Consider the following 14115-nt stretch of genomic DNA (forward strand, 5'->3'; position numbering starts at 1 on the left):
TGCGATCTTACTATCAATTTGCTCTATTTTTCCAAAACAATTAAATTCAATTATAGGATTTATAGAAAAAAAAAAAAAAATAGGTATTTTAATTTACTGTTACTTATCATTTATTAATCAATGGTGTATAAATTTGTACAGAATAATTCTTATGCGATGCATTAACATATATACTTCAAATTGATTTATATATCAATTTGAAAATACGTGTAAAAAATATATGTGCTATGTATAAATATAGGAAAATCTCTCGTAAGGTTTAATGGTGGTATAGTGAAAATGCAACTAAACGTGCACAAATATCTATCGTACTTCGTCTAATCATCTATTCTTTTCATTGACTTAAATATGTATCACTATGTCGTTTAGGCAGCTTGTGAATGCAAAGGTATAAACCAGTTGCTATTAGAATAATTAGTGGAAGGCCTAGACCAATGGAAATGATCATAATTACCAAATTAGAAAATCGTTCACTTGGTGGTGTACCATAGCCAATTAAAAAGGTCCTGAAAGAGGTATTAACGTTATTTCATTTTCGTTTTAATATCGATTATTAAAACGAAAATATCAAATGAAATTACCATGTAGAATAGTAAGTTCTTTTATAAAATCCATCTCCTTTTGTTCCTAACGATATAATAATTCTCTGTGTAAGCATTTCATTAACTTCGTCTCCGTAGTAACGGTACAACATAGAATTGATGATAGCATCTGTATGATTAGTTACTTTCATTGGTGGATATTGCATTGTTTCAGTTGCGCTTGTTACTTCGCGGGACACGGTTGTATAGGAGATTGGTACCCATTGCAAATAAGCACCCTCAGTTCGAAAATCATCCATACTTTTGAACGGTGGTGTCCTAACTTCGACCACCTGAAACGAAAATATCGCACATTATATATTTTCCGTTTACTTACTTTGATAAATGAGTAAAAGTCATTTATATTACCTCAAATATACCTGGAGTATGTTCGTCGTCCAAACTTTTCTTGGGATTCACAAACATGGGTATATCAGGATTTCCTTCCCCAACTACTAATAATTCAATGGCAAATCTGCTTTTAGAGAAGGTATTATTCGTTTGTATATTGTCAAGAACAATGTCAATTTGAGTGGAATTTTCGGTATGCAACATATGAGGCAGCATTTCTGAATGATCAAGAGAGCAGAATCCTCTTAACTGGAAAATAAATAGAAATAAGTAATTTTAAATGGTGGATTATAATTGAAAGAATGAAATATTAACAAAATACATTACCGAAAGTTTTACACTTCCACTTCTACTAATATTCATTGCAGTATCATTGTAATAGTTACCTTCCATTTCTAAGGTAACAAAGTCATTATTTTGCATTAAAGTCTTACGCTCCCATTGATAAAACATAGGATATAGATTATTTGTATTTACAACATTAGCAATGTTTATTAATCCTGTGTCATTAGCATCATTGAACTCTATGATCTAGAAATCAAATTAACTTGATTAATATACAAGTAATATACATAATGATCTCATATAAATACTGACCTTATTTATAACTACTCCAAAACTATATATAGGTTTTTCTGTGAATGTTACAGAATTTTTTTTATTCATAAGGAAATCATCCCAGCTTATATTAAGGAAACCTGTAGGTGAAGTAAGTGCTAATAATACGGACGGATTGCCATCAAAATCCCATAGATAATGTAAGGTATCATTGGGACCATCAGCTCTCAGGTAAACTGTTGTTGAATTTATCTCATTACATGTTGAGCCACAGTCAGGATTCACCCATGATCGTAACTAGTGCCAGGCAAATTCTTTTATATAAAAAAATGTAAATATATTGTTTACAACTCACTATTTAAATAGTACATTACTATAATTATAACGTCTAGAAATTATTTATTTATTAATAACAATGTTATTTTATAATCGTATTTATCGCGAACGAATGCATAAATGTTTGATTAAATTTATTCTTGAACTTCCGCACATTATATCGCTGCTAATCCCTCGATTAGGGTTCTCACGTTAATTAATAAATGGGTTATGGGAACTCGTGTTCCTCATTAAGTAACGTGCTCTCAATTACCATGAAATTGTTATTCAATCACCAATCCCCCGATACAATAATAATTTCTAATTTGACTTTAGGAGAAAGATAAAAACAATCAAACGATGATTCACGTTACAGGCGACCTTTGTTTTTTATTTCTTTTTTATTCAATAGAACATTGATCCAAATAATCGTAGTGAAAATCAAATTCTAATAATTAAAACGACAGTATATTGTTACTTACAGTCCTCTGTGTGCAATATCCAATATCTAATAGTGTAATAAACAAAATCAGTAATGCGAAAACATTATTCATGCTGTCTGACGTTTTTAACAGCAAAACAAAACATTCACCTCTACCTCGACTGCAACTTGTGACCACTTGTGACGCTACTAACACTGACCGTCAGAGGAGCTAGATCACTGAAATCAAAATGGATCTACATCAGCACCGCCTACAGCGCCACGTTTAATTGTATTTACTGGTAAGAATTTTTGGGATAATCGAATTATTAATAAATCGTAACTGTTTAATAATTATTCAATATCAATTCAAAAGATTAATAACGTATGATAAACGTATACAAATATATCCCAGACAACTGAAATTATCAAAGACAATGTTAGTCCTCGGCAAGTTGGTTATATAGTCACTGTCCTTGGTTAGCAGTTTCCGCAAGTTTAGCACAGATGTCACTATATTCAAAAGTCTAACAAAGAAATTTATCAACAATAATAATGATATTGAATAATAATTGAACAAGTATTGCATTAATCAATAAGATCACTTAGATTACTTACTTGCTTACCCACTTCTTTACTTACTTACTTACTTACTTACTTACTTACTGTGGCACTATAAATGAGTTTCCGGTGTCCGCTGGTCCCAACTATGATTATCCTACTATAAGATAAAAATATTAGTTAATAAATTTCAAATCGTCCAAAGAAAGATTTAAAACTAAGTATTTCGCCTCCTTCCGCCAAGGCCTTTGGATCCACTCCTTATATTGCCGCATTTCGCGCCGAGGGAAGGAAACTCGTACCCCATTGGCCGTTAGTTTTCGCCAACGGTGGTGGAGTTACCAATCCTCGACACAGTACCTTCCTTTTTAACTTTTTAAAATTTCAAAATTCAAAATTCACAATAATAGGTGTAAGTAAACGATTAGTATATAATAATGATTGTAATCAAGAGATATTTTATTAATTTGGCCACAATAATTTATTTATAACAATTGTTCAAAACGAATCTGCATTGGCAGACATTAATTGGCTTCTTTCCGGGACTCCGTGTACAGCCGAGGAAAGAGAACGTGTAAAAAGAGCATTAACTTGCAGACTGCGACCTTGACCGAAGCAGTGTCCGCGCCTGAAGCACATACCTACATACGTACAAATGTTCGTATGCAAGTCTAGCGTTTCAAGGAACTTTGTTTCTTCGGGTTCTCACGTACTTGCTTTTAACAAATATTCTTACTTATTAAAAAATAATCAATTTCAAATACAAAAGTTCCAAAAAAAAAATACATTACATACTAATAATTTTCTTTTTCTTTAAGTTGCGATACTCAAAGTTCAATACTCTTTCTTCTTCAGTTCAGAATTTTTTGATAAATTTTGCATGTATCTAAAAGCAATCGCGGCCAATGCTCTTGAACGATTTAACGATAGCAGGCTGAAGGTCGCAGAATGAAGTCGGCGATTCACGGTAGAATACAAGCATCCTATGTACCGGGTAGCTCAATCTAAAACTGGTTTCTTCTTCTCTTAAAGGTTCTGATCTTTCAAAAAACGCGAAGACAGGAAAAGAAAAATTATCCCAAAAATACTGACCTTCGATTGCAATTGCATTCAACTATCAAGTATAAAAAAACATAGACGGCCCAAGTAGGTAATTCTTTGCGAGAAGAAGATATTGTTATAAAAGCTTCCCGAGAAAGAGGGTCTTACCTCCGATGAATCGATGACGTTTCTCCGATATCCTCTCGCCGTTATTAACCGCGTTGAAACATTTTAAAGGCACATCACCGATCGGTTCACGATTTCGTTGAATGGCCGCGGCGTATATTGGTAGGAAGGTTTGTCTGGAGGAATCGCGAACGAGCCGAGATCGAATTCGAAGACGAGCGTAATAATTGCAGCCGGCGCGACGGCTGAAGGACCTCCGACTGCACGTATAACTTGCGGTCCGCCGGTTGCCGGCTAGTCGGCCGGACGAAAAACAGACAAAGAGTCTTCTTGCGCCGTGAGTAACGCCGGCTCTCTTGGCCAATCAGAGGAATCGGCACGATCGCGGCCCGTGTTCAATCGGCCGGTCTCCTCAGGAGCTTGATGACGCTGCCATCCTCGAACCGTATACCTCGAAATCAACGCTTTTCTTTATAATAAACAATTTCTCTCAGCGAGAACGATTTTTTAAATAATCACCTAGCTGCTGCCCCATCGGATTTCAAAGAGCTATTCCTATCTAGGAATAGTTTAAAATAGCGAAAAATCAAAGGGCGGCAATTGGAATAGTTGGACCATGGTTCATCCGTATACACCAGGTTGTACTTTCAATATTTGTTGTTAATGTTATTCGAGGGGGTAGCAAATGATGAAACATGCAGCATAACGAATAGAATCTTGATAAAGCGAATCGAAACGCCAGACGCAAAGTATTTGAATGACCAGACAATTCTAAATCATCTATGGTGGTTACCAGCTGCAGCAATACGCAATTGACGAAATTTATTTTTTGAATTTGTTTGTAGATATTGAAGTTGATGCCAGCTGTAGCGGGATGGTGGTGGCCTCGATGAGGTCTCTTAGCATCAATTTACCCCGCGCGGAATGTCCAACTGGCTTTCGGTGAGGAATGCCGCGAGTTAGAACCCTCTTGACGTCGAATCAGGTACGTTGGTCAGCAGGTCTTGTGAGAGAGCAGAGATGGAGGAAAAGAAACAGGTAGGTAGGTAGGTAGGTAGGTTGGTAGGTAGGTAGGTAGGTAGGTAGGTGGTGCACCGGAGCAAACGCTTTCGCGGGAGGTGAACAGTGGAGGCAAGCGGAGTCGAAGCAGCAAGCCAGACAGATCATTTTGTGGAGGCTGAAACCCCCATGAAACCGGTTCTCCCTTGCGCGCGCTTCTCTTCTCTTCTCTTCTCTTCTTTCTCCTTTTTTACCCTGGGACGTAGTCGCCGTGTAACCATCGGCTGGTACTACTGCCTAGAGGTGGGATCAAGTTCAATATGTACTCGAATTCGAGTCAATTCCAACATAAAAGTTTCACTTGAGATTCGAATGATACTCGAGTAAGAAGTTATGTATCAGGAGGGGTTTGAGAAATTTAATTGTTACTTTATTTCTCGTCTTCAAGTACGTCTTGAAGATTTATTACATCAAATAATTATAGAACTTTACATTAAATATCATTATTAATCCAGAATTAACGAGTTTCTTTTCGGTGGCACGGTTTCAGAAGCGCAACGCTGTAAGGTTCAAAATGGCGGGCGGTTACGTGACATAACCTTTCATACATAGGTGAAAAAAATTCTATTCTATTATTTTAAATAGGAAAATATTAGAAGTCATGAAATAAAAATCCTATAATTATTTTGAACGTCTAAATATTCGAGGTACTTGGGTCATATAGAACACCCTGTATAGTTGGCCTCGTTCAGTTTGCGCAAACATTGAATAATACGTCTTATGGGTCAAACAGATTGGTAGAAGAATACAAGATGATCTTTAATTTCATGCAAAGAGAACAGTTGTAGGCGAATAACAAGTTTGATCGGTGTAATTATTAAAATGAATGCTTCGTTTGTTGCAAGACAATATATTTTACCAACTATATTTTATCTCAATTAATTACAATAAACATACAAAATTAATGATTTTAATTGTTCCCTTATAAGTGGAAGGAAATATGTCGGTTGACCTTGAAAACCGCGAAGAAAACGAAGTACGCTTGGTACTGCGGATGTACGAAGAAGACGCGAAGAGAAAACTGGTTTCAGATGATGGAGAATGTTCTGGTAACATTTGCATTTGGTGTGCGTGCATAGTTTACAGGTCCATCAATGTTTTACGGGTCGTTACGTTTACAATGCTCGACAAGAAAATATCAAAATGACATTTTGAGTCTTGTAAGGTCGATACGACCAAGGAATAGTACACGATTATTGCATACCTTTCGCAAAAGATACCGCCTCTTCAAGTTAGACTCATTGTCAGTCAATAAATAAACGTTCTACAACTTAATCATCCAAATTTAGTGGAAATTATTACTTTAGCGAAATAAGAAATTCATCTTTAGACGTTCTCCAGATCCGACTGACGACCCTGAGTAAACCAATTTCTGCACCGTTTTCAAGCGAAGAATTGAACGGTGCGTTTTTATCTCGAAGATACAACACGCTGAAGAACGCGGTGTTACACGTGAAAGTGCAGTATACAGTAAATTATAGCTGGCTGCATAAGGTCGCAGATACTATATAGTATATACATTGCCATCGTAATACGAGGATTAGTGCAGCCGACTTTAGCCCCGACACTGACCTTGGATTCAAGCCTCGAGCACTAACTCTTCCCGTAGAAGCTCCTCTAGGCAACCATCAAACGAATGGTATCCTACGATAATGTGCTCGAAATTATCCCAAGTAGTCATGTAAGGATTACTGAAACCATCGTTTCTTAAAATTAACGTTAATTACGAATATTGCATGGTAAATTTGGTTTGAACAAAGGCAGCTTCACTGTTGAAATATTGTCTCTAAGAATCTGTTAGAGCATTAAATGTTAATTGAATATTATTTTTGTTAGTATGAGAAAACGTGAAATGCTAGGATAAATGATGGCAAGTGAGATCGATGTAACACTTAGGTAGTTAGGTAATTCTAAATAACTATCTAAAAGTAGCGTTTTATTTTTACCGCTATATTTATTGCTACGAGTTTAACGGCTGTAACTGAGCTATTAGGGCTACCTCTCGCTAAACAGGAGCTGGTACTCCGGGGAATAGCCAAGTTTGTTAAAGGTGTCTTGAGCAATACTAATACTAATTACTAATTACTAATTAACGAAATGAGTAGGTGAACGCGTGAGGTAAGATGATCGTCAAGCAAGTATCAGGATAGTGATAAAATGACTTGGGTGGAGGCAGGTGGAGGCAGGTGGAGGAAGGAAAGAATGCGCTTGTACACCGGGTGGCGCGGAGGGCCAAATCGTTTCGCGATCTCGTATTCGCACGGAACACAATTCCTGCTGGCCGATGGAAAGTTGGCCTGCGTGTTGCTCGTACCATAGGAATTTAAACGGGGATATAGGTATAAGAAGACGGAGACGGGGAGTCGTTCGAGGTAGTGTGAGGCATAAACGCGGCGGCACCACACCCAGAGTGACCACCATTGCGACACGGGATACTATACGGCCATGCGCGTCGCGGTGATCGTGAGTACTTCAAAGTGTTCTCTCCTCTTTGCCAACCCTTTAACCCTTTCGTTGGCTCGGTAGAACCCCGGCGGGAAGCGTGCGTTTTCAATTTGCCGCGGTCGCTTCATCTTCAACGGTTCGATTTCAAATTTAAAAAATTCCTATGAAAAAATCAATGACTTTAGAAATTGATCAAAGTTGAACGATTTAAATTTGAACGCAGAAATCGGTGCATCTGGAAGTGACGTCCGCGAAGCGCGAAATTCAAATCTCCATATGAATCGAGGCTGACGCTACCAAAGAAAGTTGAAAGTTAATTAAAACCTTCTTCTCGTGTATTTCAATTTTCAAACATTTGTAATATTAAAAAATTCATATGCGATAGAAAATCGAACAGGAGAGAAACAATAAATTACTTTCGATGCTTACGATCCGTAACGACGGAACGATCGAAATTCTTTTTATGCAAATTGTAACACGTAATTCTTGTTTTGCTGAAAGCTCTAACCGTGTATTTTATGTTGATCGCGTTTCATTATAATATATTTCCATAAAAATTGCACGAGATATAAGAAGAAGGGAGAAATGGTGTTTAGTCGGAGAGTCCAAGTTGGCTGGCAAGTTTTTAGACAACTTACAAGAATCGTATCGACTTACATATAGAGTTTCCTTTATACTTGACATTCCTTTCGATCAGCCCTACCGGTCTTTATGTTCATGCTTTTGATCAAGCTTTGTGTTTCAACCAGTTGTACTTTGTCCTTAGAGAATATCACGTGTCGATCGTATAGAGAATATCAAATTATCGGTGGGGAAATCTCTAGAGTACCCATAAATTCAATTTAACCATATTAAGCTGTTACTATCGTTCCAATACTCATTGGAAACCTATAAAATTGATCGTTTAAAATCGTCACGTAGCGATGGCAAAAACGTGACGTTCATGGTAAAATTGGAACGATCGACGAAGAAATGGGGGCCATTATCGGAGAAGAAAGAAAAGAAAGTGAAAGTACAAGAAGGTAAAATAAATGAACGAAGAAACGAGTATAAGGCAAGGAAATGAGAAAAAAGGAGGTAGAGACGAAGGACGAAAATTGGTATACAGCCGTAAACATGGCTGTAGGCATTGTCGGCTTCTGCTCGAGTGAAAGTGGCGAGTAAGAAAGTCGAATAGATTTTTAGTCGTGTTCCCTATAAATATCTACGCGTGCCACGACTTGGAACGAAGTGCAATCCCGTAAGAAACAAATTCACGTTCATTCGGCTCGCCTGTCTCTCCCTTCTCTGCCGAGACGACTGGGTGCATTCCTGCGGAGTAAAGGAATTGTAGAGGAGGATATAACGATCACTGATACAGCCACAACTTCGCCAACACCGTTGCTACAACGTGTTCGCAGCACCCTAACGAACGTTACAACATTTCAACTTTTTCGAACTTCCATCGAACCTTAACCAGTTGTCTCCCAAGTAAAAGGGAGACTACTAACGATAAGTTTCTGTTGAATTTCAGCACGCTTCGCAACTAAAGTCTAACGTTCCTGTTGATGTTTCAAATTTCCAAGAAAGTACTGATTAAGTCTGAAAAAAATTACGTTATTTCATATTCCTTATATAACGGGGAATTATTATCGAATGAAACGAGCTTGGAAAAACAAGAGTAAGATTTCTATGCGTTAGAAGGGGTTACCAGTAGACTCGGTCTTCTGGTATCGGATCACTGCTTATTGGCACGACAGCGATTCGATTGTTCTTATTTCTCGTTCGCATTCGTTCGATCCCGATATAACAGGTTCTCGCGACTGGTTCTACCCGTGGAAGCGGTACCACCGGTCCAAACGTGCTCGTTTACGCCAACAAGTTTCTCGATAAGACTGGACGTATGCAGATAATTAGCTGTACCTCCAGTTGCTTTTGCGTAAAATTCATCGTGGCACGCCAGCCAAAGAAAAGAGAAAGCCAATTTCATTTCCAGAATATGCTACGCTCGTCGTCGTACACGTAACGAACAATTGGCTGTTCAGAGATAACAACAGGAAAGAAAGAACCTGCTTGCCAACATCGTGAAGAGAATACATATATGAGCTAAACATTCAAGTCCTAACTTTTCTTAATTATTTGTTACAGTTGTTGGCATGCGTCACCGTGTTGGTTTCGGCCCAATTTAATCAAGACATAGAGGGTGGTTCGCCACCGAAGGGTTCACCAGGCCCCTTGCGATCAGCGCGCTTCCAAAGATTGCCATCTGCTAGACCAGCTATTCCAACGCAGGCTGCGCTTGCGAATCAAAGACTTACCGGTCCACGACGACCCATCGGAACTGGTCCAGGACCCCTGGCACCATTCAAACCCCTACGACCCAATCTGCCAACCGGGCCAGCACCAAATATCCCTCAGCATATCAAGCCAGTGAACGAAGAACCAGACGAGGATGCACGAAACCGAGAATCGCAACGCGAGCAAGACGATGATTCGGAATTGAGCGAGGAGCAATCGGAAAGTCAAGAAGAAGATAGCGAAGAAAACGTGCCACGTGCCATAGCGAATCTAGGGGCAGTATCCAGAAGTCCCGCTGGTCCATCAGCTCAATCACCTCCAGTACAATATCGTCCACTTCAAACAGCTTCACCATCAACTGGCAGAGGAGGTGGAGTATCAGCCACCCCGGCTCCACAACCTGTTCAGTACAGACCACCTCCAAAAGCGAACAAACCCAGGAAACCGATAGAGGAACCGTTCAAACAACAAGTTAAGGCGCCTACGAAACCTCTGAAAACATCACAAGCTTTCGATGGTCGTGGAAAGAAGCCAGTTGCACAGGTTAGTACAAGGTTCATTTGGGAAAAGGGTTGACGACGATGCTACGTTTAACGTAGGTCCTAAAAATTCAATCATTAAATGACCATCTACCTCCCTGGCTATCCCTTTCCTTTCGTCATATTCTGTTTATTATAGAAACTTGATATACCGATTTCGCAACTTAGTTTCCTAAGAATTCGATCTGTATACCTACATATAGTTACTTAATCAATCAAACGAAATCCTTGGAACCTGATTACATCCTGCTAATCGTGTCACGAGTATCTGGCTCTCCCACTTAAGAAACAGATACTTTGAAGAAAAGTACTTTGCGAATGAAATTCTTGAGATTATCTAAGCGATTCTAACGCTGTTGCCTAAAAGTAGAACACGAAACCTGTAGCAGTTATGTAATCTCAGGAGAGAGCGATATCGAATGGTACACGAACAGAGATCAAGCACGGTGTTAAGCAAATCATACGCATATCATGCGTTTACATATTAATGCGTTTTGCAACAGATTATCAGACGGTATCGTAACGATAATCCGGATGGCTCAATCACCTGGGGCTTCGAGAACGATGATGGATCTTACAAAGAAGAACTAATTGGCATCGATTGCATCACTAGGGGTAAATATGGTTACATAGATCCGGATGGTATTCGACGCGAATACACTTACGAAACTGGCATCAAATGCGACGAGGAACAACGCGAAGAAGATGAAGAAAACGGGTTTGTTGATTATCAAGAAAACAAATTAGTACTCCCCGACGGCAAAACCATTGATCTTTCTAGTATGGGTAAGAAACAGGGCCGCAGGCCTAAATACGTTCAAAGAAATTAAAGAAACTTTCAATTTAATATTTTCTTCGTTTGAAGAGAACGCATATCAAAATTTGTCCAAAAACAACTTCCACAGCTACATAATTTCTCGTTTTTCTTTGAAAAAAAGGCCAAAAAAGCACAACAAAATTATTTGCAGGGAAAGAACATTCAATAATTTATTTCGTTTAAGTAACGTTTTAGTAGTACAAGTTTCATCGTAACTATCGTCGTTGCGTTTTCTTCGTGTTGTTCGAAATTTGTTAAATAGAATTATTTAGTATGTATCTAATATCATGTATATATAAATGTAGGTACCTGTATCGAGTCGATCGAATAAAGATCACAAAATACACGTGATACGTTGCGTAATATCATGAAAATCATTAAATTATAACAAACGCGATTCTTACGTCTAACTAACATTACTTGTATATCTTGAAAACGAATCTAACACACATCCGGTTTATCGTACACCTTCTTTTCTCTTGCGGCACGTACAATTACAAATAAATAAAGATAACCATTTGATCCATTCGTTACTAGAATCTGGAATGCAACGCGAAACGACAAAATCGTCATCGTTCGAAAATTAAATACAAAACAAGTACAAATATTCGTATATATCAACGATTCATATAGTATGAACACAATACTGATCGAACATATATATTGCTTATAAATGTATACCAATAGATATACATATGTATCTGTATATATTATCTGTTCAAAAATATCATTTCAATATCAACAGATATTAAAACCTTACGACATAATACACAATGATTAACCAGCTAACAATATGTATAAAGAAAAAGAGATTAAAAAATATGCGTATTTGTATATCATCTTACTTATAATACAGATATGTATATATATATATATATGTATATAAGATCATTAAATATCAGTGATTCAGTGACATCGATTAAACGTATGTACGTGAATACGTGCATACTTTAGCAAAAAAAAAAAAAGAATAGCAATGTTAATTAATGAGATTAGTTTGTGCCTTATTGTTAGCATTTTACCTTGAAAATAGTATAACAAGAAAGATAGAAAAGAAATCCTTCTTATAAAAGCAACGAGATATGTCTTCAAAATGGTCCATTCGTACGGTGTTTATCGAACAATTATCTGTTTAGAATTAATACGCTGGACTCGTAACCGTTGATACTTGTTTGGGAGTGTACTGACCCTGTGCTAAAGCACCGCTCCTTGCTGCTTGAAATTTCAACCAAGCGTCGTAGCCGTAAGCTACCATGGCACAGAATCCAAAGAACTACAAAAGAAAATGTGAATAAAATTCGTAGAAAGAAAAGCAGACTCGAGATAAAACAGATTATAAATTAAATAAAACTTACTGCTGCAACTCCAAAAGCTTCTACGTATTTAGCATAATCTGCTGCCAGAGCAGCAGCTAACAAATAGAAAGCAGTCCAAATTGAGCAAAATATGAACTCCTGCAAATTACAATGCGGATATATTACTTCTCCAAACAAATTACAAGATGTTAAATAATAACGACGTTAAACTCGATTTGGTATATAGCATATTCTAGTGCGAAACGTTCCGGTTACTTCGACCAAGATCAATATTTCACCTCCTTACAAAAATAACTTGCGTCTTAATTTTTTAACGAGCTCCCTATTCTCGAACTATCACGAGACTTTTAATATAATCGATGACGGATAAATTATGCATGAGAAGCTAATGTTCCTCTCCTGTGACTCACAATTTTTATCCAAGGAATTTTCGAGAATTTTTCAACGATATGAAACAAGTAAAAAACGAGCAATATCCCTGTGAACCAGAAACCACCCATCGCCACGGTATTGAACCATCCTCCACGACTGGAACTGCTTTGGCTGGACACTGTGATGCATATGAATCCTAGAAGACTCAAAATCTACAAAAAAAAAACAAATATAAGTTCATTAATGACGTTTCATTTTTTCAGTAAACCGTTCCAAATTAACTTCGATAACGAAAAGATAATAAACGCTAATGTATATATGTATATTGATTGCGTGCGCACACACATAACTCGTGATCATAATCAAAAGATCCATTGATATAAAAAATCAGGTAGTTTATCGATTAATAATAAACTCACCACTTGAGCGACTTTAAGAATTCCAGGTAATGTTCTCGTGTAAGACGGATCAAATCGGATAATTGGTTGTGTAGTAGTGGTACTTGTAGTTACTGTAGTTGTGGTAGTATGTTGTCCAGGAAATCCGTGGTCCACCATTTTTTTCTTTTTTGGTCACTCTGAAAAATATTTATTATATATTGAATTAAAATCTGAGATTGAAGCATCAAAACTTGTTACTGTTCAAGTTGAAATTTAACCGCTTGATAAAACCAGACCAACTATGATTTCGCTTACTTTATAAAGCAGTTCTATTGAACAAGTTAATAATAAATTATACGCTCAACGTGGCTGATTGTACTTAACGAATTAAATAAAACAAATCGCAGTTAAATGATACAAGAGAGGAAACGAAAAAAGCCCGCCGGGTCGATTACAAGCTATCTTACAGGCGCAAAAGGCGTAAACGCGTTGCGTCGCAGATAACAGTGAACAATCGTTTTACATTCGGTCCTGGATTGAAGCTGTTCAACGAAATTATGTCATATTCCAACAACATATTATAGGAATTACTTAATGTTACAGCGTGAGATCATCTCTACTGGAAATAGCAAATGACAGGCTTTCTATCTTACGAACAACGAAGAGTAATGCACCGGAGAAGGAATATTTGCGTTAGATTAAGTGCACACGTATTTACGCATGTGGGCGGTGAATTTGATTGTTTGATACATTATCGCGGTTGAAATTCCGGATCCAATTACGAATATTTAAAACATGGAGAATACGATAGCGAATAAATGAAAATGAAAGATAAAATGTAACAATGTAACAAAGTACATTGGATATATGTTTTTCTAACAGAACGATATTTTTTGAGATTATACTAATTATTGTATTTGCTTTAATATTTTCATGTATGTACCTGTTTATCAATC

The 14115-nt window shown here is 37.3% G+C and overlaps 3 protein-coding genes across 4 annotated transcripts; 1 reads left to right on the top strand and 2 right to left on the bottom strand.

Moving 5' to 3' along the window:
• Nucleotides 1–128: 128 nt before the first annotated feature.
• Nucleotides 129–4213, bottom strand: LOC117606246 (glycosylated lysosomal membrane protein). The gene is made up of 7 exons (XM_034328510.2): nt 3997–4213; nt 2288–2466; nt 1530–1787; nt 1260–1463; nt 951–1181; nt 582–874; nt 129–506 (listed from the first exon to the last, which is right to left on the bottom strand). Exons 2-7 carry the CDS (start codon nt 2357–2359, stop codon nt 335–337), a joined length of 1230 nt encoding a protein of 409 aa, XP_034184401.2. The 5' UTR covers nt 2360–2466; nt 3997–4213; the 3' UTR covers nt 129–334.
• A 3101-nt stretch (nt 4214–7314) lies between these two features.
• Nucleotides 7315–11442, top strand: LOC117606252 (uncharacterized). Its single transcript, XM_034328519.2, has 3 exons — nt 7315–7476; nt 9586–10278; nt 10778–11442. The coding sequence occupies exons 1-3, from the start codon at nt 7459–7461 to the stop codon at nt 11102–11104; spliced, it is 1038 nt and encodes a 345-aa protein (XP_034184410.2). The 5' UTR covers nt 7315–7458; the 3' UTR covers nt 11105–11442.
• A 604-nt stretch (nt 11443–12046) lies between these two features.
• On the bottom strand, nt 12047–13768 carry LOC117606270 (CKLF-like MARVEL transmembrane domain-containing protein 4). Of its 2 annotated transcripts, none has more exons than XM_034328561.2 (5): nt 13627–13768; nt 13199–13356; nt 12818–12991; nt 12447–12545; nt 12047–12364 (listed from the first exon to the last, which is right to left on the bottom strand). In XM_034328561.2, the coding sequence occupies exons 2-5, from the start codon at nt 13334–13336 to the stop codon at nt 12230–12232; spliced, it is 546 nt and encodes a 181-aa protein (XP_034184452.1). In that variant the 5' UTR covers nt 13337–13356; nt 13627–13768; the 3' UTR covers nt 12047–12229. The 2 variants fall into 2 exon arrangements, with proteins under 2 accessions (XP_034184452.1, XP_034184451.1); XM_034328560.2 differs by lacking the exon at nt 13627–13768 and adding an exon at nt 13475–13616.
• Between the last annotated feature and the right edge of the window lie 347 nt (nt 13769–14115).

The sequence above is a fragment of the Osmia lignaria genome, chromosome 1 (assembly GCF_051020975.1).
Source record: "Osmia lignaria lignaria isolate PbOS001 chromosome 1, iyOsmLign1, whole genome shotgun sequence".
NCBI classification, from domain to species: domain Eukaryota; kingdom Metazoa; phylum Arthropoda; class Insecta; order Hymenoptera; family Megachilidae; genus Osmia; species Osmia lignaria.

Bases quoted from the DNA above. Each gene is read 5' to 3' on its own strand.
- LOC117606252 (XM_034328519.2), top strand. The intron at 10,279-10,777 runs GTTAGTACAAGG...GTTTTGCAACAG, and splicing joins GAAAGAAGCCAGTTGCACAG to ATTATCAGACGGTATCGTAA.
- LOC117606246 (XM_034328510.2), bottom strand. From the start codon at position 2,359: ATGAATAATGTTTTCGCATTACTGATTTTGTTTATTACACTATTAGAT. The intron at 1,788-2,287 runs GTAAGTAACAAT...GCCTGGCACTAG, and splicing joins GATATTGCACACAGAGGACT to TTACGATCATGGGTGAATCC. The intron at 875-950 runs GTAATATAAATG...TTTTCGTTTCAG, and splicing joins ATACTCCAGGTATATTTGAG to GTGGTCGAAGTTAGGACACC.
- LOC117606270 (XM_034328561.2), bottom strand. From the start codon at position 13,336: ATGGTGGACCACGGATTTCCTGGACAACATACTACCACAACTACAGTA. The intron at 12,992-13,198 runs GTGAGTTTATTA...TTTTTTTTGTAG, and splicing joins TTCTTAAAGTCGCTCAAGTG to ATTTTGAGTCTTCTAGGATT. The intron at 12,365-12,446 runs GTAAGTTTTATT...TTTCTTTTGTAG, and splicing joins AAGCTTTTGGAGTTGCAGCA to TTCTTTGGATTCTGTGCCAT.